We start from the raw sequence: 25,042 nt of genomic DNA on the forward strand, positions 1-25,042 counted from the left end.
CATTTGATATGTGTCCCGTGCGGGAGATGCCACAAAATGAGCCCCCTTGAGGCTTATGGCGGCAGGGCTCGGGGGAAGCGAGCTAGACTGCTGTTCTTTTGAGGGGTTATAGAGTGTTTCGAGCCCGTCCCTGTGGCATCGGTCCCATCGTTGTGGGACCCAAGGGGCCGGCGCAGCGGCCCGCTGAATCAGCCTGTCGGTCACTTCCAGGTTCCTGTCCTGCATCTCGACTTGTGTTATTAGTGACAGGTTATGATCTGCCATAGTATTCGGGAGGATTTCAATATCTCTCACAAACTCCATTAAACTTACTGAAAGCCAGCACATGTCTATACGGGACCACGAACTGTGTCTATGAGAAAAAAAAGTAAAATCCTTCCTGCCCGGATTCAAAGAGCGCCATAAATCAACCATTACAAATTCCTCAGCCATTTTTAAAAAAACATCCGGTAAAACATTACTCTTACATTTTTTCCGTTTATCAGTATTTTTCCCCAGTTTCTTATCTACTTCTGGACAGTTAACTGCATTAAAGTCGCCAATTAAACATATGTTTTTATAGTCATATTCACCAACAATCGAGTAAATATTTTTATAAAAGGCACTCAATTTCTCATTTGGTGCATAGATATTAACTAACAGAAATTTCTGTTGCTCCCTGATTATCTCAATTCCTTGAAATCTTGCATCATGTGATGAAAAAATCAATTTGGCTTGTATATCACCCTTAATGTAAGTAACCAATCCTCTCTTCTTCTTCTCTTTTTCTGATGTTATTATCGCTTTACCCAATCTCTTATCCTTTAACAAAATTTCATCTTTTTGTTTCATGTGTGTCTCCTGAATACATATGATATCTACATTAAGTTTCTTAAATTGCATTAATATCCTTCTTCGTTTATTAGGCGAATTTAAACCATTAACATTTACAGATAATATCTTCAATTGCTTTGCCATAATTAATTTAATAGTCCTCTATATTCTGGTTGTATGTTTCTCTTTTTTTTCTGGAGTCTTGTTTCTATTTGGATTAAATCCTCACTATGAGTAACCTCACCCTCCTCTTGTTCGTTTGTCTGCGGAGGATCTACCTGCTTTCGTGTCTCATCCAAGTCCTTCCAACTTTCAAATTCTTTTGAAGGACCCTTACTTGGATTTTTTGACCAATTCTTTGCCTGGTTATTTAAAAACTCTTCCAATTTAGGCCTGGAATCAATTTTATATCTAGTGTTCAGAAAAGTAAACAATAGCCCCTCTGGCACAAGCCACTTGTACATTATCCCATTATCCTGTAACATCATCGCCAATTTCATATATTCTTTTCTTTTCTGCCTAATTGACCATGGGATTTCTCTCATTAAATTAATCCTTTTCCCTTTAACTACTATTGGTTGTTCGCTTACTAACCCCCACACTTTCTCCTTTATCCCTTTTCTGAAGAATTTAAGATGTATCTCTCTAGGTAGTTCATGTTTTTTTTACATATAAAGAGTTAACTCTATACGCATAATCAAATTTCTTTCCTATCTCAGATTTCTCCATTTCCAAAATTGGTGTCAGTGCAGTCCCTAGTAAGCTTATTAGGTCTTCATTCTTTTCCTCCGGGACGTTCAGAAATCTTAAAACATATTCTGCACTCCCCATTTCTATCTTAGTCACCTTTTCAGTTAGTTCTGATTGCTTAAGTTCTATTGTGCTGACCCGCTGTTCTGTTATCATTAACTTATCCTCTATAGATTTAGTTATTTTAACTAACTCTGTTATCTCTTTTTTCGTATCTTTTGAACAACACTCTAAGCTCTCTAATTTATCAGCCAATCCTTTCATCTGTCCACTAAGTTGACCCTGCATTTGATTTAGAGCATCCAAAAACGTATTTTGTAATTCTTTATATTAGTTAGTTAAGTTTATTGTTACAGTCAGTGACCAGCTTGTAATTCTTTATATGTCTCCTGAGTTATTACAGTTCCAACCGATTTGGGTTGCCCCAGGGAGAATTTTGTTTTGGGCTGTTGAGACATCTTCCGTTCGGTGGGGTTACAAAAGTTAAATTTGGTTAAAGTATTAACCTTCAAATAATTTAAGTATGTTTTAAGTTGTACCCCCCCCCCCATTGGTTTATTCTCTATATTCTGTTTCTATTTTTATAAAATTGCTTTCTGTTACAGGGCAGACCTTCTGTTAGGGACTCTTTCAACTTCTGTCACTATCTATCACTTTCCTGTCACCACTTCTCCAACTTTTACTACTCCACTAATCCAATATCCAGAGACTACCATCCAATAATGTCTTCTCACATAATACAGTGTCCTCCAGAAAAAAGAAAAAAAAAACAGAAACAGAAACAACAAAGGAAAAAGAGTTCTTATTTTAGTGTCTCTTAAGTCTTTCGATAGTTCAGTCTTTATGTCTTCTCTCTTCCTTCAAGCTGTCTTCTTCCGTTTACTCCCACACTTAAATAATAATCACCTTCTCTTTCTCCTCTCACAACTTTTGTCTTTGTCTCCAGTGCTGTTGTCAGTTATCAATTTACAGTCTCAAAACTAATCCGCCGAACTCCATCACCTCAGTGCCTTCTTTTTTCACTTCCGCCCACAGCTAAGTTGAGTCCACAGTTAATTTGCTCCACTCTCACAAAGCATTCAAATCTCTGAAGCTTAAAGGGATGGCTACTCCAAAATAAACAGTAGCAGTAGACAATAGAAGGGGGGGGGGAAAGGAAACGCTCCCTTCAAATTCAAATTAGCTCAGTCTGTCTCATTAAGCGTCAAAGAGGGGAGCGGTTCTGGAGTAGCCGAAAGAAGAGCACAAAAACAGAAAAAAAAACCTTAAAGAGCCTTGAAAGGGAGAGTGGGGGAAGGGTGTATCCGTGTTGAAGCCGTTGCCACCTCCGCTGCGTTTCCCCAGCTTCATGCACTCGTCCTCCTCACACAGTCCAGCCGTCCCTGGCACAGAAACAAAAGAAAGAAAATCAAATAGCCCAACAGGGCAAAATAGAAGAAAAAAGGACCAAGAGAGGGGTCCTAACGGACTTCTCCTGCAGCGCCTGCCGTCTTCCACCTCTGTACTCTGGAGGCAGGGCTGCTTCATCCGAAGACGCCGAAGGGCTCGGGACAAGGTAAGAAGTGAGAGAACCAGGCGTTTAAAGAGTAAACCCCGGCTACTTCTCACCTGGCTCCTTCAGTGCACTTGCTCCCCAACTGGAGTCTCGTGCGGACCCTAGGGCCCCCCGAAATCCTTCAGTCGGTTCGCCTCAGGAGAGAGCTCTCTGAGACGCGACCGCCCTGCTCCACCACAAACCGGAAGCCAAATGTCCAGATAACTTTTGTTTTCTGATGGAATCCATGCAGTTTAATATGAGGATTCACCGGGTTGGGAAACCATGAATAATGGTGCACATATTAAGCCTTCCATTACAATGCACGTAACATAGCAAAGCAATACTATATTAAAAAATCCTTCTTACATGAGTAAATCAGAGGAACTGGGAGAGGGACGCTGATCAAATTGGACAGTATAAATACAGGAGAAACAATGCCAGCAATGAGAAGGTCTCCTGATTGATAGTACTTGTGAAGAATAGGATGCAGCTGACTAGTGAGGTATTGAACACATGAAGATGTGCACAATGCCAGCAGCAGTAAAACTAACATGGAAGCAACAGATAGTGCCACCTGCTATGAAAATCTACTACGTAGTCACCAACTCTGATGTTCCTTTGGTAATATTCAAGCATTCCTTAATAGCACATCTTAAGATGGAAGGTGCACTCACAAGTCTGATTCAAAGCCATGATCGTATAGCGTAAAGTTTTAGTGGACATACAGTCCTGCTCTGTCTATCTTTGCAGCGATGGATTAGCAGAGGGAAACAGCAATACCGCCTTTAAGTGCTTTTGTTTTTAATTTTCCTAGCGCTCGCCGGAAATCCCAAGGGATGGAGAGAAAAATGGAAATAATGATGATGAATTTGCTAATTACAGGGGAGGTAATTGACCTATTCAGGTGAATAGATTTTCTTCAACTTTACAAAAGTTGACGACACCTTAGCAGGCATGTATCTGGGCTTCCTTAGTTATACTTTGACTTTTAATGAACAATGTGAAAAGCAAGCAGGAAAACTAGGCCTTAATGAGTGAATTACTAGAGATGTCATAAAACCTTCTATATTACAAATTGGGTCTGTTTCTAGGGCTTCTGGGCAGAGCAGGGGAGTTGTGGGGGGAGGTGCAACGTTTCCGAAGAAGAATGGAAAAATTAGGACTTGACTACTAATTGTAAATTCTGATCATTTATTTCCAAGTGATTCTTTAGAACTACCAAGAAGGGACAAGGATAGCTCTTGTAGTAAATAGAAACCCTTGGCAAGATAAAGCCTGATTTTTTTTTAAAAAAAAAAATAATTCTCCTTAGGAGAATTGTCTCCTTGAGCCTCAGTTTCCACCCACCAATCAGATGAGCATCCATAGACAATGGCTACAATTGACAGGAGCTTTTCCATTATAAGTGGTCAAATGAGAACCCTACTGGTTTCTTAAAATAGAAACACTTCAAAATCCAAAGGGCATTTCAGTTGTCATGAAGGAGTACCCACTGATATTCCTTTTCATGATGCTGTCAAGAGGTCTTGCTATGTATTTCCTGGAGCCCTAGGCTTCTTTGTAACTCCAATGGGAATGTTGGGGGAGGATGTGCGGGGTTGCTTTTGCCAGCTTGCTTTCTTTTTTGTCTGTAACACATAGGGTGTTTTCGCACTCACCTTCAAGTGGCGCGACCACCCTCCTCACGCCGGCGGATCTGCAGGGATTTCGCATAAGAAGCGCCGGAGCAGCGAAAAGAGCCGGCGACTTCCGTCGCAAAAGCCGCTCAAATGTTTTCCTGCTTCTTGGCGGTTTCCGTTTGAGTGGGTTTCGCGACGGAACTTTCCGGCTCTTTTGGCTGCTCCGGCGCTGCTTATGCGAAATCCCTGCAGATCCGCCGGCGTGAGGAGGGTGGTCGCGCCACTTGAAGGTGAGTGCGAAAACACCCATAGAGTATACACTCTACCCTGGTAGGGAGGCTCATGTCTGGAACTCAAGGACATGGTATCTCCTAGTAGGGACAGGAACTGTCTTGGCACCTGGTGGCGCTCAATGAGGGGCAGAGTGAGAAACTGTTCTTGCTGCTATGTGCAGGCTTTTTGCTCTGAATTTTGGTGGGCTGCTAACAGCCTGGAGAAGAGGGTATATAGATCTGTCTCCTCCATGTGTAAACAGATCTAACATAGAAAGTCATATCTGCTGTAATGCGTCTACCAATAAAACATTTTCTGTATCCCAGCAAAAGGTCTGGTTATTGAAGACTGCTCAGGAGGAGCTGACAGATGCCCAGAGAGAATTTCTCCATGCACAGTGCTGTGAGGCTGTCACCTGGGCTAGCTGATGAGTGAGAGAAGCATCTTCGATAAAAGACTGGCTCAGAAACGATATATGCACATCCCCATCAGAGGTTTTCCACGCACCCACTTCTTTATTTTTTCAAAAACTGAAGCCTTGATTTTGGCTGGATTGAATTTCTTATTGAAACATCTATCAACATATAAGATCAGAATTGACTACAGGACTGTTGGAGCGCACTAGAATTTTAATCCACCACAAGAGTAGTGGCAGAATCATCTTGCTAAACTTTTGAAAGTCGTCTGGAGGAAAGACATACTTTAGGACATTAATGAACTGTTTATTATGATTTATGTGATGTTATTAATTGAATTGTTCTGAGTATGATCTTATAGATGCTGTAGTGATTAGTGTTTTGTATATTTACTAAATTTTCCATGAAATCATTGCTGCTACTTTTTGAATTTTTGTTTAAGTATTGGAATTATTATTTAGTGTATTTCGTGATTTTCCAGTCATTTACCTGTTTGCTATCTGCTCCAGAAGACAACATCTACTTTTTCAGTAGACTAAAAGAATGAGTTCATGTCTTGCCAATTGGATGGTCAGAAGAAGAGAATTCCAGATGAGGCAATGTGACTGTGTTCCTGATGACGTTCTCAGACAGCCTATCTTAAACTGTGTAGCTATACTCCAAGAATCTGTCCACAGTTTTCACATGCATTTATTTTTTGTTTATATCTACCCTACAAAAGAGGCTTCCAAAATGGCTGAATTCTATATATCTATATCTCTATCTGTGTTGTTTTGTCTTGGCAAATTTTAGCTTCCTCATTGGTTATTAGTCAACTCCTTTATGTCACTTACGTAGGTATCCCGGCTACTAGTTTATATGCACTGTAGAAATTCCTTCGATCTGTACTACAAGTTCCACCTGATGTCCCCAATTCTTTACTTCAACTGGAAACTGGACAAATAGAAATTGAAGCGAGAATCTTTCTTGCCTCAGCATTTTTCTGGCTCAGAATACATAAAAATGTAAAAGGTTTACTCCCCTTACTAATTCAGGATCAGTACAAACAAAAATGGATACGTTTGACGGAGGGTAACTTAAAGTCTATACTATAGGTTTTTCTCTTGATGCATTGCTGACCAAACATACCAATGTTGTAAGATCTTTAATTAAATAAAGCGTTCATGACATTGAACACCAGCTAGATTTAATAAGAAACCCAAACTTTATGATTCCTGAAAAATATAGATATATTATTAACATGACTCAATATCTTAAAAATATAGAATACCCCCCTTATAGAAGGGCTTTTACTCTTGCCAGGTGTGATGTTATGCCATCTAAACTGTAGTTTTTATTGGTTAAGTTGTAAAACTGAATGTTATTAGGCGCCCTGAGTCCGCTTGCGGAGAGGCCAGGATAGAAATTTAAAGTAATAAATAATAATAATCTATGATAACAGAATGGAGATATCGAAGGACCTTATACAGCGAAATAATCTGCACATGCCCCTTTGGTGAGGTGGAAACAGTGGAACATATTCTTATTAATTGTCCCCTCTATAAGGAAGTTAGGGACAATACAATTCTCCCTATTTTGGAACAGTCTAAGGTGCTAACAGGTAAGATATCTCTGGGGAAACTGCTGATTGATGAAATACCAGCAATCACTAGAGTGACAGCTAGGTTTTGTGCCCAAATGATCGAACGGAATAATAGTTTTAAATCATAGGAGTTTTCTCTTTTGGTGTAGACTTTGTGGAGCTATTACAAATAACTACTGCTATGTACTAAAATTTTATCTAAATTTTAATGTTGTTGTAATATATGAATAGGTATTTTAGTAGTATACCTTTGACAGATATGTACTTCGTATTACTGATAGATCTGTGCTTTTTACCTGGTCTATGACTGTTGTAATAAACACTGATTGACTGTCCTCATTGGTTGTGACTGGGTGGGACAGTGGTGCATCAACCTTTGGCACATCAAACTATCAAGAGTATTTGTGTGCCATTGGTTGAGTTCACTCCTCTCTCTCACCCGTGTGACTGCTACTAGCTAGCAAAGCCAATTCTGTCAGTAAAAGGCAACCAACTTTAGTTCTGGCAGTTACTGGCTCTCCCTTCTCTCCCAATTGGCTGAATGCTGCATTGATTCACAGAGGACAAAAAGAAACCCTTCCCCCAATTGGCTGAAGGAGAGAGGAGGAGGGAAACAGCCAGAGAAAGGTTTCCCTTGCTTGGCTGAGGATTCCTCCCAATCCTTCTCTGGAAGGGAAAAAAATAGTGTCCTGTGACAACAGGCCAGGCCAGAGAGAGAGCAAGAGAGAGATGGAGGGAAAGTGAGACAAAGGGAGAGACAAGTCCTGCGATGTTATCAGACAGTGTGTGTTGGTCTGAAAGATATCATTAAAGGCCTCTGAGGCAGAACTCATTGGGGCTAGTCCTGAATATGTCTGGCAGTTCCAGGATGTTGGTGAATTCCTGGAGATTCTGTGGTGGAATTTGAGAAGGGCATGGAAAAAGTTAGGGATTCAGAGTGGGGTCTGCCAGACACAGGTTCATGCTGTGGAAGCTGAGTGGGTGATTTCAGACCAGTCATGGACTTCCAGCCTAATTCAACATCTACATGTGCCCCCTTGTCCAGATCATCCGCAGGTATGGGCTGCGGTGTCATCAATATGCAGATGACACCCAGCTCTATCTGCTGATGGATGGCCACCCAGATTCGGCCCAGAGGAATTGGGTAGGGCATTGCAAGCCGTGGCTGGTTAGTTGCAACAGAGCTGGCTGAAACTAAATCCATTGAAGACGGAGGTGCTGTGACTAGGTTATAGGGGGCTGGGATCAGAGATCAGACTCCCATCCTTTGATCGAGCTCCATTGATGCCCACATCAAGGGTGAAGAGCTTGGGGGTATTTCTGGATGCCTCTCTAAGTATGGAGGCCCAGGTTACCACCACTGCCAGATCGGCCTTTTTCCAACTGAGGTGGGTCAGACAGTTGGTCCCGTCTCTTGACCCCCACGACCTGGCTACAGTAACCCACCCATGCAATGGTCACTTCCAGGCTAGATTATTGTAACTCTCTCTATGTGGGGCTGCCCTTGACCCTCCTTTGGAAATTCCAGCTGGTGGAGAATGCTGCTGCATGGATGTTGACTTTGTCACCTGTATAGGCATGGATACATCCTGTGCTGCGTGAACTGCACTGACTACCCATTGAGTACTGAATCCGGTTCAAGGTGTTGGTACTTACCTTTAAAGCCCTATATGGCCAGGGGCCAGCATACCTTTGGGACTGCCTCTCCCTGTATGAGCCCCGTAGATCCTTATGGTCAGCAAACCAACTTTTGGTAATATCCGGTCCCAGAGATGTCTGTCTGGCCTCGACAAGGGTCAAGGCTTTTTCAGCCCTGGCCCCTGCCTGGTAGAATGAGCTACCCCTGGAGATGTGGGCCCTGAAGGATCTGCTTCACTTCCACAGGGCCTGTAAAACAGAGCTCTTTCACCAGGCTTTCAGATGAGACAGTGGGTGTCAGTTGTTACCGGCCTCCCCCTCATTCCATCTCAGCACTACAAGATCTGCTGGACCTGGACAATAGGTCACATCTGTGAGGCAGAATCTGCCATTTTAGTCTTTGTAATTTTAGATTTTTTTTTTTTTTTTAAAAATGGTTTTATACTGTTTTTACTGTTGACGGTTTTTATGATGTAGCCCACCCTGAATTTGTTCTATGGGAAGGGCGAGCTAAAAATTGAGATAGATAGATAAATAGATAGATAGATAGATAGATAGATAGATAGATAGATAGATAGATAGATAGATAGATAGATAGATAGATAGATAGATAGATAGATAGATAGATAGATAGATAGATAAATAAATAAATACATACATACATACATACATACATACATACATACATACATACATACATCAATCATTGGGTTGTGGTGCTGATCAAAGGGGGAGAGGGGAATAACATAAGCTGTTTTGGTCCCCACCACTATTGAGAAAGATTGTCTTTTTTCCTAAGTACAGGCTGCTGGGTGGGGGGATGTGATGGAAAGCTGAAGTCAGAGGGGCAGGTAAAGGGAACAAGATAGGTTTGCCAACTCATGTTAGGAAATTCATGGAGATATAAGGGATGGAGCCTGGACAGGGTGGGGTTTGAGGAGAGCTGAGACTTCAGACAGGTACAATGTCATTTCCTCCAGAGGAACCACTTATGCCAATCTCCAGGTCAGGGCTGGAGAGCATTCAGAATTACAACTGTTCTCCAGATGGCAGAGATAACCTTCCCTTGAGGTAGAGGGAATGCCTTCACTTGGGAGGGTGAACAGACATGGATATGATATTACTAGCGGTGTGGGGGGGGACATGCCCTGTTATATTTCTCTCCACAATGGGCCTTATTCCTAATACTATATGATTCCAACCCCATACCACCCAACTGGCACCATATTGAGGGAAGAATATAAGGAATCTGAGATGCTCGGGAGGGGGGTGGGTGGAGAGGAGAACATAGAAGTGTATCCAATTCCTCAGTGCAACTAATTATGAAGGAATAATCAAGAGGAAATATAAAGGAAAACAACATTAGAAAACAAATGCACAGGCCTTCTAATAAGTTTTTACCCCTTACAAACAGAAGTTGAAATACATAAAGCGTTTATTCAAAACACGTAAGACAAAGCAATACCTTAGGAGGGTGAGAAGAAATTCCCTCAGAAATTCTACAGGGTCAGAAGTATATCAAGTCAAACATCATTTTGGGTGGTCCACATTGAGGTGAGATGGAAGACTGCCTAATTATTATCCCTCAGGGCTCGCTGGTGCAAAATAGGGGACGAAAAGAACAGGACTTCAGCTAGACCCAAATCCATGGTGGTGGAACACTGTCTTTCTGCTGCCCTTTCTTCATTGTGTTTCACTCCTAACACTTGATTGAAGGCCTAAATTCCCCAACAGAAAACACTTGTCTCAGTTCAGCTAAACTTCCACAACATTACAAACTAATGAAAGTAACAGGTTAAGGTAGTCATGTCATATTTAATTCATTTCCGTTCAGTGAATCTAAATATAAATGCATTGTTGTTTTGGACTTTTAATTTCTTTCATTTAGTTTTCTTACAATTTGAGCCTTGATGTTCAGTTCAGGCCTCAAAACTATAATATAACATTTAGGGAAAAATATGCAACCTAGCAACCCAGCACTGGAGGCTAAGATGGAGAAGACCTCCACAGCCACCATGTATTTTCCTTTGGTGCTCAAATAGGTTGGAACAAAGGTCAGCCAAACACTGCAAAAGACCAGCATGCTGAAGGTGATGAACTTGGCTTCATTAAAACTATCAGGCAACTTCCTGCCTAAGAAAGCTACTGTGAAGCTGGCAGTGGCCAGGAAGCCCAGGTAGCTCAAGACACAGTAAAACATGGCGACTGACCCTTCGTTACATTTCAGAATCATTTCATCAGTCATTGAGTGCATATCAAAATCTGGGAATGGAGGGGAAGTTATTAACCAAACAGTACAAATAGTGGTTTGAATCAAAGAGCAACAAAGAACAATGGAGTTGGCCAATCGTTTCCCCACCCAGTTTCTCATCCTGGACCCTGGTTTGGTGGCTAGGAAAGCTAGAACCACAATGATGGTCTTGGCTAACACACAAGAAATGACCACTGAGAAGATGATGCCAAAAGTAGTTTGTTGGAGGAGACACGAGAGCTTCCCTGGTTGGCCGATGAAAAGTAAGGCACAAAGAAAGGAGAGGAGGAGGGAGATGAGAAGAATGTAGGAGAGATTGCGGTTGTTGGCTTTGACTATTGGAGTATCCTGGTTCTTAATGAAGATACCAAGCACAAAAGCTGCCAAAAAAGAGAAGGAAAGCGCAAAACTGGCCAAACTGATCCCCAAATGTTCTCCATAAGACAAGAAACGTATATGTTTTTGGAGGCAAAAGTCCTGATTAGTATTTGGATACTGATCTTCTGGGCACCGAAAACAGTCATTGGCATCTGAAAAAGAAATGTGGATCTCATGATAGTGTGCTGCATTGATCCATACTACTATGAAGTACATAGGGTGGCTACATGAAAATCTCAACACTGCAGGCGTCTTATGCAATTAGGTTTTTTTTAAGTCATAACCTGTGGCGCATAGTGGTAAAGCTGCAGTACTGCAGTCGGAACCCTCTGCTCCCAACCTGAGTTTGATCCCAGCGGAAGCTGGTTCAGGTAGCTGGATCCAGGTTGACTCAGCCTTCCATCCTTCCAAGGTTGGTAAAATGAGTACCCAGTTTGCTGGAGGGAAACTGTAGATGACTGGGGAAGGCAATGGCAAACCACCCCATAAGAAGTCTGCCATGAAAGCCTTGTGAAAGCAACGTCACCCCAGAGTTGAAAACGACTTTTGCTTGCACAGGTGACTACCTTTACCTTTAATGAATGATACAGGAATGGTACAGTTCCTCTAAGACTTCTGTTGTTGGGAAACTAAACCTAATCATTAAACACATCTTTTAATTCCAGAAACTCAAAATTAATAACACTTTCATCTTATTCGAGTATCTTGTAATTGTATTCATTTTCATCCAGTCACCAGTTCAATCTCACTTACAGTCCACAATTTAACACATACACCAAAGGTTGTATCTACAACATCCCCCAATGGAAAGAAAGTGGAAAAACGGTTTTATATCTAATGTACAAATTTATTTAATATGAACAAAATTTATCCTGCATCTGCAGTCTTCTAAATCATCTCATCTCATCTTGTCATATTTTATTTTCAAAAAATCTAAAATTAAAAAGCAATGCTATATTTAGAATTTTAATTATCAGAAGAATCCAGCATTACAATTATCGATTTCTGATCTGGTGTTCGGAGAAGAAAAAAAGAATACTAGATAAACTTAGCGTATACAGTCCTTACCCTCCAGGTTTGAAATCTTCCCTTCTGGGCATGAATGGCAATCATAGCAGCAAGAGGGTTTCCCTTCCTTCTTTTTCTTACTGTAGCCTGAATGGCATTGGTCGTTGCACAGAGAAAGGGGCTGAACCTGTCCATAAATAGAGGAATTCTTTTCTCCATTCAAGAGTTTGTTTCATTAGTCAATCTTCTATGTAAACTAGAGTGTTGCCACTAAAGCGTGACAGAACATCTCTTTTGGTGGCCCTTGATATGGACTGGGATATTTCAATTCCTCTAGAATACCTATTTTTACATATTATACAGATGTCAAGGAAACATAATTTTCACAAAGTAGAAAGTGCCATCAAGTCACAGCTTCCTTACGGAGATCCTGTAAGGTTCTCAAGACACTTGAAATTCAGGGGTGATTTGCCAGCGCCTGTCTTTGTGTAGCAATCTGGGACTTCTTTGGTGGTCTCTCATCCATGATTTACCAGGGTTGACTCTGTTAAGCTTCCAAGAAATGATGAGATTGGACTAGTCTGGACCATTCAGATCAGGGCACCACAAGGCTTACAAATCCTATCTTCTTTAGTTTATATTAAGTCCCACTGTTTGCAGTAGGACTTACTCCCAGGTACATCACCATTTATGTACAGGCAATATATGTTTAAAATTGTGCAATATTATGATTTCAAACTGAAAAATGTGATTGGAATGGGACTTACCTGATTGGCAGACCACAGAGGCTGAAATGTTCCAGAGATTGAACTAGAAAGCACTAATGGAACTACCAGGGAAATAAAATATTCTCAGAAAAATATTTAGAGTCCACCTGATTAAACCTGTGGGGCCAAATGATTCCATCTTCATGAATGGTGAGCACTTTTTCTTCGGGAGCTTTTGGGTCAATCCTTCCCACTTTGGCTCTAAGAATGGACTGGTTGGGAAACGTGACCCAGTTGATGATATCCAGTCCAGCCACTATCTCCACATTTTGATCAAAGGAAACCAGGTCCCCAGCACTGTTGTTGAATGTGACGCTTCTCAAAAATTCATGGAACTAGATTTGTTAAAAAAAAAAAAAAGTATTTCAAAAGTGTACATATAATGCTTGAAATTTCTGGCTAGTAATGCACTAAGATCTGTAGTAATTCTTATATAAGAACTGGCCAAATACAGTAGTACACTATTTCTGAGGGGGGAAAGTCAGTTTCAAAGGAATAGGGAGAATGCTGTTGGGGGGAAGGGAGTTGAATGCTAAGTGGGAAAGGATAGGCTAGGAAGTAGAAGGAAAGGAAATTTCTCACTGGCTGAACAGCCACATGGCATGCAGAAGGTTTCAATTTCAATACCCAGCTTTTCCAGTTAAAAAGATCTGGTAAGAGGGGATGAGGAAGACCTCTGCCTGAGACCCTGGAGAGCTACAGTTGGTCTGAGTAGATAATACAGGACTGATGGACTGATGTTTCAGTATAAGGCAGATCATGTGGTCATGCCTTCTTTTGGCAGGTGACATGTCACTTCTCCAATGATTTGTGAAGGAATGTATAAGGTATCTAGCTGAGCACCACGTTCTGGAGAAAGAACTGGCCATCCATGTTGCCTGCTATGTATCTATATAATGGGAGTGATTGAAGGAGAATAAAAGCAGTCACAGAAAAAAAAGAACGTAGGTGTATCAGAACACTCCATTTGAAATGGAAGCACATTAAGACAGGTCCATTCCATATTCTTCCATGAGGCTTTGAGGACAGAAATGGTTACCTGCCGTAACCCAGATGCCGGGACCAGATGCTGAGGGATCCAGCCCACGCACTGGTGATAAGAGTAAGATTTACACCAAAAGGAAAACACACACACGCACACAAGGAGGCGCCTGGAAAAAGTTATCTAGTGTTGCGCAAATCAGTCAGAAGCTTCTTCATAACTCAAAAAACTCTTTATTCACTTCTTAATATCTCATTGTTCTTCTTAGTTAGTTAGTTAGGCAGTCAGACCCCTCCCAATACCGAGGGCTGCCTTTTATATCTTTCATGACTTAATAACATGCCACCTGTACCAGCCAATTAATTACCCTGTGTATTCTGCCCAGCAGCAGCTCACACATGCGTACAATAAAAACAACAGCAAGTTTCTTTGAGACATAAATCAAACTAGGCTGCAAAACATCCCATCCAAGTTCTTATCTCTTTCTGTTCTCAAGCTTGCATTCCAACACGTCTTCTATGTACTTAAACTGAATGAATCCCCACATCTCCTCTGTTTTTATTTATTTTTTCTTCAGTGGAAGTGCTTGATGTTTCTGTTGGAATAATTGTCATCTTGCAGCCATCAAGGCTGAAGGAGAGCGTTGACCACATGTTCTAAATACATTGATTATATGAAGAAATACATTGAATATGAAACAAGCTATTAGTAATATGAATATCATAATCATTGCTATTACAAAATATCCCAACTACTCCCAATTTGGAAACCAGGATCATATTTTAACCATGGCTTCCTCTATAACCCTTGATTCACTTATATAAAAACAACAAGATTGATTTAAAAAGATATAAAACCTCATTCTATAAAAATAAAAAATCTAAACCAAGACAATTCTAAAAAACAGTATTCATTACAAAATTCATTTCAATTAACAAAGCAGCAATAGCTATTTTTAAAGCATTAGTAAATAATTCTATATCTTTAAAAATGGTTAACAATATCAAATCATTACTAACAAAAATCATAATAAGAATAAAAACTTGTAATATCCAATAATACTATCTGTAACTTATTCAGTGCTTGCTTATACATATATATGTGTGTGTGAGGATTATATGATACCATAATATCAGAATGCTTAACAGTATACATGTCATAAGGACTAAGAGCAATTAGAGTACACTTGCTTCTCTAATAAGAAAACAAAACCTTATAAACACTATGTTTACAAACAAAAATATCATCTTTCAAACCATAACTATAATTTTCAGTTGTTTCCACGTTTGTCTTTGATTTCAGAATTACATTTCCATCTCCAACTGTTACTCTTAACATTGAGATTACAAAGCTGATTCAGATTCTCTATGCCATGGTTTGACACATTGAGCAGGGATCCATAGAGGTCCTTTCTCTAATGCTACTGCAGCATATTTTCTTCCCCAGGTGATTAGGAGGACAGGACCTTTCCATTCAGGATAAGGAAGCTTCTGATAGGTGACAAGTGGTCTAGGCAGTTGTTCTTTTGACCTAAAATGAAGCTCAACAGGAATATGAGACCCTGTTATGGGGAATAAACAAAAATTTAATGCATAAAGCACTCTAGCCATGACTGTGGGAACATCTGCTGTTGGAATCTCTTTCCCCTCCGTCTGGCAATACAATAGCAATTTAAAGTCAAATGAGCTCTCTCCACAATAGCTTGACCTGTTGAATTGAAAGGAATACCATGAGTTAATTTTGTTCCCCGCAATTGACAAAAATCTGCAAATGCTGTAGAAACATAGCCAAGCACATTGTCCATTTTTAAACATCCTGGCCTTCATAACTGCAAAAGCTCAAATACAATGTTGAATAACATGACATGATGTTTCTTCTTTCATGGGCATAGTCCAGATAAAACCCAAAGATGTATTTATGGTGAGATGTAACTTGTTGAGAGGAGCTAATGTTGCACATAAGTCACATCCATTTGCCAAACCTGGTTGGCCTGAGCTTCTCGAAAATTCACTGCATCAAAAAAAAAAGCTAATGGAAGTCTTACAATAAGAAAGAACACACAGATACAATGTCTCTTGCTTGTAACATCGAGGTGAAAAACATTCTGTGCAAGGTCTTTGCAGACTGATGGAATGCAGCATGTGACTGAATAGGATTGTCAAACAAGGAAAAAACATTATTCTGAAGAGATGCATCTGCACGTGCATTTCCTTTCACCAACATCCCTGGTAGACCAGAGCAGAAACGAATGTGACAAAACAGAAAGCTCTTCTCTCCTGTAATAAAAACTGCAACTGACAAAACATTTCATACAACTCTTTGTCAATAAATGGAACCAAATAAAACAAAGGTAAATGCATCATTAATCTGAACACATATTAAGTATCTACTACAAGAATAAAATCATCATTTTTAAACAACTGAAATGCTAAAATTATAGCAGCCAATTTTGACCACTGGGCTGATGACTGTGAATTAGTAAATTTCACTTCCCACACCCCGGAGATCCATCTGTAAAAAGAGTTAACACATCTTGCAAAGGGTGTGAAAAAAACAAGTTAGTTTGTTAGTAAGACATTTGGAAAAACAACAACAAACATTTATCTTTGGAGGGGTGTTACAAAGGATTGTTCCCAGAAAACCCTCAAAAGCTATTTGGAACTCTGGAGTAGTCTGCAACAACCTGTGAAAAGGAAAAAAAAACAGCATTAATATCTTTTTCTGTTAACTGGATTGGATTACTTTTGGATTTTAAAAAACAAGTCAGAGTTTGCTATAATCTTTGGGAACAAGTTCTTTGAAAAAGTATGTGGTAGATGAATCCATTCCACGATAGCAATTTCTTAACTGGTAGACGTCATTGCTTGGGTCACTTCAATCTTTTCTGCAGGAGATGAATGTCCAACAAGTGCTAAAAATAAAGGTGACAGTTCCATGGTTGTAACCTAATTAATGTTTCCCAATGTACTTTATAATTGTATCAATGTCAATGTCTTTGGGAGTTATAATTGTGAAAACATGAAATTGATGAAGTTGTGGAAAGCTTGTGCCCTAAATACATATAAGGATTTTGACGTTGAATCTTTTCTGGTGCAATCATAAGGCCATATTCTTGAAACACTTGTTACTAAAAAAATCCATATGATGACTTAATGTCCACTTCCAGCCAGCAGATGTCATCCATATTTCCAGTGTATAGGCAGGGCACGTAATGACACTGCTGGATTTAATGATCCTTGAGCAGCTTGAACTGCAGCTGCCAGGAGGCAAGATCCCACATTTTGGCACACTTTGAGCATAGATTGAATATCAGTGGTGGGATTGCTGTAGATAGGTGTCAAGGCTGCCTTGCAATCCTCATTAGCATTTTCAAAAGCCAATTGCTTTCCAGCCCCAGCACTGTCAATCTGCCTCTGCACTGCCCTCATAAGTCCATTAACAGATTCAGCATAGGGTTCTGTGGCACCTTGGCGTGTGTTAGCAAAACTAGCCAAGGAATCCTCATCAGCCTCTGGGATTTCTTTATAGGCCTTAGTGACAAGTGAGGACAATTGAGAGAGTGCTCCATCTGTCAGCACTGCCTGCTGTACGGCTGTGGTATAAGGTACTGATTTTTGCAGCTCATTCAGAGTTTGGAATGTTGGTAAATCATATCTGCCACAAGCAGCTAGCTCTCCTCCCCCACTTGAGCCTTCTGGAAAAACAACTTGAGTTTGGCCTTGATGTTCTGTATCTGAGCCTCCTCGGATATTTGCATCCCCCTCCTCCAGCACTGCAGCTTGGAGATCTGTAGTTAATTGTACCTCTGCATCATTGGAACAACAAACAATGCTGTTGAATAGTTCCTTATTTGATTCTGAACCATCTGGTGATTTAGGGGGTAGATGAATTTCATCATAGCCAGAAGATGTAACAGAAAACCCTGAGGGCAATGGTAGCAGAATCTGAGGTAAGACGCCAGAAAGCATTGCTTCAGCTTCTGTCTGCTGATTAAATAGAATGTTGGTGGGCTTAAGTCCTTCTAAACAAGCCTTCACTTTGCCCCAGGTACACAGAACTTTGGCTGTGATTTTTGGATGATCCTGAAAAGCATTTCCTATTTTTTGCCAGTCTTGTATTTTTAAAGTTCCACTCTCAGGAACACACAGACAAACATCTGTTATAGCTGTAACTAAATCAAAAACATCAGACTTTTTAACAACAAGTCCTTCTTTGGAAAGAAGACAGTGTAAATCTTTTCTGAGGCTGGCTTGGGCAGCTGATAAGGGAGAACCCATTTTCTTAGGGTCTGTGTGCTCTTTACTTGACAAATCACACCCACCGTTGGGGTCCTTGACTGGATGAATAAAATGTCTTTGGAGCCCTTCCTCGGGTGGAGTGGAGTGATTTTCAAGCAATAAATCAGCCTGAGCAGCACTTAACGTAGACCCCATCTTCACTACAGTGTGTGTGTGGTCTAACTTGACAAGCCAACTCACCCCCAGGGACCTTGACCAGGTGAAATTCGACGTCGTTGCCCTCGCCGGGCGCAGGGAGTGAATGATGATCAATAAATCAGGTTATCTTGTCATGCTATCTCTTCTGTGCCTCAGAGAGGGCACCAAATGTCATAACCCAGATGCCGGGACCAGATGCTGAGGGATCCAGCCCACGCACTGGTGATAAGAGTAAGATTTACACCAAAAGGAAAACACACACACGCACACAAGGAGGCGCCTGGAAAAAGTTATCTAGTGTTGCGCAAATCAGTCAGAAGCTTCTTCATAACTCAAAAAACTCTTTATTCACTTCTTAATATCTCATTGTTCTTCTTAGTTAGTTAGTTAGACAGTCAGACCCCTCCCAATACTGAGGGCTGCCTTTTATATCTTTCATGACTTAATAACATGCCACCTGTACCAGCCAATTAATTACCCTGTGTATTCTGCCCAGCAGCAGCTCACACATGCGTACAATAAAAACAACAGCAAGTTTCTTTGAGACATAAATCAAACTAGGCTGCAAAACATCCCATCCAAGTTCTTATCTCTTTCTGTTCTCAAGCTTGTATTCCAACACGTCTTCTATGTACTTAAACTGAATGAATCCCCACAGTTACCACCTTGTCTGGCACCCTCTTCTGCTCCCTGCACTCACCCTGCCCCTCTTCCCCCAGTCCATAGATTAGTTGGTAGCTGTATAGAGGGAAGAGGAAGAAGGAAGGAAGGATCAATATTTTTTACACAAATACATATATTAGAATGTTGGTCTATGGGTATTAGGCTCCCTGAAAGCAATCGTATCTGCTGTCATCTTAATATACATACAGAAAAATGCATGAAGATGCATTATACAATCTGGCAGTCGCTCTCCGGGGTCTCAGGCAGAAGGTCTTTCATATAATCTAATCTACTGCCAGATTCTTTAACTGCAGATTTTGGGACATGAACCTGTGACCTTCTGCATACTGAAATGATGATTTGCAACTAAGCCAGGACCCCTCACCTTGAATGTCAGCACTGAACAGTTGTGTAATAGATTTTTAGGTGCCAGAACATTTGCTTTTTTAAAAAACAATCAAACTTTATTAAAAGAATCAATACCAATCCAAGGGTGCATTTTGCAGTCTGGGGTCTCTTCTTCACCAATTCTGACTGGCTGACCATCAGTTCTGGTGAGCTCTCTTACAATCAAGTGCCTCCTAGGCATTACCTGCCACGGCTGTTGTCTCAGCAGCTTATTTCTCCCATCTGCTATTGCTCTGTGTTTGAGCATGGATGAAGCCATAGCCTGTAATGCATGTGCCACCACGTAGACAGCAGTGTAGATGCTGTAGCTGTGGCTGCTCATGCTCATTTCAAAGACAGACCCAGGAAGACTCTCCAGCTTCTCCTCCCCAGTGCAGATTTCTTCATCACTCGTGGCTTCTGTGGTACCGGGGAGTGAACAGTAAAAAGCCTGTTTCCAAAAATCCCCAATGAAGCCATCTCCTTCTTCAGAAGCAGGATCCCATGTCTGAAGAAACTTAACAAATCCTAACACCTCTTTTGAGTGAAGTGCAAAGGATAAAGCTCCATGGATGAAGTCTAAATCCCAACTTCTTTGGATGTGAATTGATGTGAAATCCATTTGGGCTGTCAGGATCCAGACTTTGGCTTTTGTCCTCATTGGAATTTCATTTATTTCTGCAGCCTTCAGCAAGAATCGAAAAACCATAATTGCTTCAGTTTCACCATGTATGACCACTGCTTTGGCTGTGCTTCCCATGACAAGAGTTGATGTTTCTTCATTTCTTACATTCATTTCTGGCAAAAAACTTGCAAAAGTCATTGCTGGGAAAGTTGTTATGAAATCAAAGCAGATGCCATGCTTGGAAAAGGTAGGAAGTACCTCCTGTACAAATCGCTGCCCCTGTTCATTTTCCATGTAGATCACCCCAACCCATATCCATCTGAAATAAAGCAGTAATTTCATAATCCCCATATACTGATTGGCCCAACTGGGAAACATCTTGTAGAGGAGAGCATCTTCATTTTTGTTGGTCATCACAGGAGCAGAGCAATACAGGAGCTAAAATAAAGGCGAGAAGAATGTATGATAAAATAATCACCTGGGATTATGTCAAGAATGTATGATATACGCAGCAAATTTTAATGCTTTCTACTAAAATCCAGAATGCATGCTTTGCCTTTACCCTTTAATATTTCATTAATAATATTTAGCTTGCAGATAAGGATGGAAGGCGGCATGGTATAGCCCTATCTTTTCAGGCCTCAGAAGCTAAACAGAGTCAGTATTTGGATGGGAGACCATCAAGGACAACAGTAGAGATGAAAGCAGTGGAAAACTATTTCTGCTCCTCACATGCCTTGAAAGCCCTTTGCTGGGGTCACTGTAATTATTTGTGACTTAATGGGACTTTGGTAGCATCTAAATACTCATTTAAGTTTTCTTTTCCCATACAACTCTAACCATTACAGTGGTAATGTAAGGAGAACCATATAACTGGTTTACATTTGAGAAGGCTAGGAACAATGTTATCTCAGAACCAAAACAGTTCTTTTTTTTTTCCTCCAGAACTTTCAATCTTGTACTTTCTTCCATTCCCATGGAAGTTTTTACCCCCAGAAAAGATAAAGAGAAGCATGAGGACTAAATAAGTTTCTTGCAAAGTTGTGCTTATATTTATTTTTTATTTTATTTTGATTTGATTTGATTTATATCCCGCCCTCCCTGCCAAAGCACACTCAGGGCAACTCACAGCATAAAAACACTACAATAGTTAAAACAATACATTATAAATCAAACATCCTATAAAATTATTCATTAAATTAAAACATTCAACATTTAATTTGGTGCTAAGATCTAGGTGTTATATATTATTCAATTTTCCAAGTTTTTTCAGTGGCGACAGTATTCCTTCTACCATGTAGGCTCATGTTAGTTAAAAGCCAGCTTGAAGATAGTGGTTTTGCAGGCCTTGCAGAACTAGACAAGGTTCCGCAAGGCCCGCACTTCCTCTGGCAGTTGATTCCACCAGTGGGGGGCTGTGATCGAGAAGGCCTTTTCCCTGGTGGCTTTCAATTTGGCCTCCTTCGGCCTGGGGATTACCAATAGATTTTGAGAATCAGATTGCAGTACCCTCTGAGGAATATATGGGGAGAGATGGTCCCTAAGGTAGGCAGGCCTTCAACCATATAGAGCTATAAAGGTAATAAACAGCACCTTGTAACGAATCCGGTATACTATAGGCAGCCTGTGCAGTTCCTGCAGTCCAGGCTGTATGTGCTCCCACTTAGGGAGCCCCAATAACAGTCTGGCTGCTGTGTTCTGCACCAGCAGCAGTTTCCGGGTTCGGCACAAGGGTAGCCCCATGTAGACGGAATTACAGTAGTCCAACCTCGAGGTGACCGTTCAATGGATCACTGTTGCCAGGTAGCTGTTCTCTAGGAAGGGGATCAACTGCCTCACCCATCTAAGATGAAAAAGACGGATTTAGCAGTGGCTGCTATCTGGGCCTCCATTGTCAGGGCAAGCTCCAGCAGCACTCCCAAGCTCTTGACTTTATGTGCCATTTTCAATGGCACACCATCAAATGCTGGTAGTGGGATTTCCCTACCCAGACCGCCACGACTCAGGCAAAGGACCTCTGTCTTCGCTGGATTCAACTTCAATCTACTCAGTCTGAGTCATCTCACCACAGCTTTCAACACCAGATCCAGATTTTCTGGGACACAGTCAGGCCAGCCATCCATCAGTAGATAGAGTTGGGTGACATCAGCATATTGGTGGCAACCAAACCCATCCAGGCAATCTGGGCAAGGGGGCGCATGTAGATGTTAAACAACATCAGTGAGCGCACCACACCCTGTGGGACCCCACAATTAAGCGGGTGCCTCCAAGACAGTTCTCCCCCAATCACCAAACTTTGTCCCTGACCATCAATGAAAGAGGAAAGCCATTGCAAGGCAAACCCCTGAATCCCCACGTCGGCTAGGCGGCGGGTCAGTAACTGATGGCTGACTGTATCGAACGCAGCCAATAGGTCTAACAACATTAGCACCGCCAAGCCTCCTCGACCCAGATGCAAATAGAAAATATGGGAAAGTGATCTAGAAGTGTTTATGCTGGTGGTGGAGGTGGAAAAGAGCCATCAAGTCGTAGCCAACTAACAGTACCCCACAGGGTTTTTAAGGCAAGATATTAGCAGGTGGTTTTTCAGTGTGTTCCTCTGAGTAGTGACCTTGTATTTCCTTGGTGCTTTCTCATGAAAGTACAAACCAGGGCCAAACTTACTTAGCTTCCAAATTATGTCTAGTCTGGACCACCCAGGTCTAGAATCAGTGCACAATTTCTATTAACTAGCAACACTATCTGCCTCTCAAGGATTCAGCTTTGAAGGTCTAACAATAATTAACATATAAACTTCAATAAGTTTATCTGAATTTGAGAAAGCATTATTATAAAACACTCCTGAAAGTAAAGGATCCTGCATTGTGCAGGGGGTTAGACTAGATGAACCTGGGAGTCCCTTCTAACTCTATGATTCTATGGAACATCCCATTTTACCTGTGGAATCTTGTAAATGCATAGAATGTCTGCCAGGTAGAGACAAACATTAGACTTTGGCCCACCCAAAACAGCAACTAGGTTGTTCCGGTAGTCACACTTGTAGTTAGGAATGAACCTCCCCTTAGTGGAGAGAAGTTCTATTGCAGCCCGATAGGTGAAGCTGTGGAGTATATAGTTATTATAAATGTGGATACCCAGAGTGATGTTGGGTAAGAGTTGGGGATTTTCATTGATCTCTTTTACAGCAAACACCAAAGCCAGGATGTTCTGGTAAAGCTGAGTGAATACTCTGCAAAGAGAATGAGATGCTGCATTACAGCAAGTTCATTTCAGAAGATAACATTTAAAGCATTTCAGTACAACATCACTTGACTAAATAAACGGAAGGAAAACAAATTCTGTAGCCTGAGGCCAGGTCTCCCACAATCAACTTCTGAATACTGAAAATATTAGTTCAACAGTGGAATGGTTTTCAAACCTATTCATTGTCAATGAGAGTTTCAGAGGTTTCTTGCAGTCTCATTCAATGACCCCTCTAAGTTGTGTAGTCTTGTGAGCAAAAATTCTTCTTTGTGAGCTACTAGCATTAAAATTGTGAGCAAGTGTTTGGGTACTGCATAGTTTAGTTTACTATGGAGCCATTTTTTCTGAACTAAGAAAAAAATGTGTGTGCCAGAAACTAAAAAACTGTGAGCTAGCTCACACTAACTCAGCTTAGAGGGAACACTGGTCTCATTCTGGTCTGTGTGTGCAGGTGAAATCGCTTTTATCCTCAATGTGCTACACAAATGATCATGAGAAGGGTAAAAATTGAGAGGCTTATTGTATACTATTTATTTATAACGGTCATAGACCAGCAAACAATTCACAAAAGTCCAATTCATAACCAATAAAAGGTGATATAAATATACAATAATTGTTATACGCTAAAATATGATACCACCTGAAATATACATAAAATACGAATACAGACTTTAAGACACTGACGCTGAAGATGCAAAATTAGTGTTAAAACCAAGGATGAACTAAAAACCCTGTCTAGGCCTCTTTATTTCTTCCCTTAATAAATAAATTATTTATTCACTGCCTCAGCTAGCATTTAAAGCAGTAAAATCATACAAAATTAAAACTGTCCATGAAATCATCCATAAAATCAGACCCTTGATCCATCAAAATCACTATTGTCTGCTAAAATTGGCAGCAGCCCTTCAAGGTCTCCAGCAGAGGACTTTCACATCTCCTACTGCCATCTTCTACAACTGGAGATGCCAGGATGAAACCTCAGACCTCCTTCATGCCAAACAAATGTTCTACCACTGAGCCATGGTCCTATCCAAGCTCCAGTTCTGTTAAACTACATTGGAGCCTCATCCAATGAAACATGGATCCTTGAGTCAGGGGGAATGGATCCTTGAATCAGGGAGAAGGCTCCACTATTAAAACAACTGCAGAATTACGGTTCTACCAAATTTTGTTGTTGTTCTTTTTTATTTTATCATCAAAACTCATGAGATAATGTTCGTTTTCTGATGGAATCCATGCAGTTTAATATGAGGATTCACTGGGATGGGAAACCATGAATAATGGTGCACATATTAAGCCTTCCATTACAATGCACATAACATAGCAAAGCAATACTATATTAAAAAAAAATCCTTCTTACATGAGTGCATCAGAGGAACTGGGAGAGGGACGCTGATCAAATTGGACAGTATCGGGATACATAAATACAGGAGACACAATGCCAGCAATGAGAAGGTCTCCTGATTGATAGTACTTGTGAAGAATAGGATGTAGCTGACTAGTGAGACATTGAACAGATGCAGATGTACACAACGCCAGTATCAGCCAAACTAACATGGAAGCAACAGATAACGACATCTGCTATGAAAATCTACTACATAGACACCAACTCTTATGTTCTCTTGTTAATATTCACGCATTCCTTAGCAGCACATCTTAAGATGGAAGAAGCAC

At 40.8% G+C, this 25,042-nt stretch overlaps 2 protein-coding genes across 2 annotated transcripts in view; both read right to left on the reverse strand.

The window, feature by feature from the left end:
* The window catches only part of LOC132583187 (vomeronasal type-2 receptor 26-like), a 9,229-nt gene extending 5,436 nt beyond the window's left edge, over nt 1–3,793 (reverse strand). The window contains exons 1-2 of the mRNA XM_060254855.1: nt 3,775–3,793; nt 2,889–2,945 (exon numbers count right to left, since the gene is read on the reverse strand). Of these exons, the coding sequence (XP_060110838.1) occupies nt 2,889–2,945; nt 3,775–3,793 (76 nt within the window). The remainder of the gene's footprint in view (nt 1–2,888; nt 2,946–3,774) is intronic.
* Nucleotides 3,794–10,498: 6,705 nt separating this feature from the next.
* LOC132583189 (vomeronasal type-2 receptor 26-like) lies at nt 10,499–24,805 on the reverse strand. The gene is made up of 6 exons (XM_060254856.1): nt 24,729–24,805; nt 23,063–23,240; nt 19,706–20,563; nt 13,140–13,367; nt 12,326–12,452; nt 10,499–11,409 (listed from the first exon to the last, which is right to left on the reverse strand). The coding sequence occupies exons 1-6, from the start codon at nt 24,788–24,790 to the stop codon at nt 10,499–10,501; spliced, it is 2,364 nt and encodes a 787-aa protein (XP_060110839.1). The 5' UTR covers nt 24,791–24,805.
* Between the last annotated feature and the right edge of the window lie 237 nt (nt 24,806–25,042).

This window comes from Heteronotia binoei, chromosome 15 (assembly GCF_032191835.1).
Source record: "Heteronotia binoei isolate CCM8104 ecotype False Entrance Well chromosome 15, APGP_CSIRO_Hbin_v1, whole genome shotgun sequence".
In the NCBI taxonomy this organism is placed as follows: Eukaryota; Metazoa; Chordata; class Lepidosauria; order Squamata; family Gekkonidae; genus Heteronotia; species Heteronotia binoei.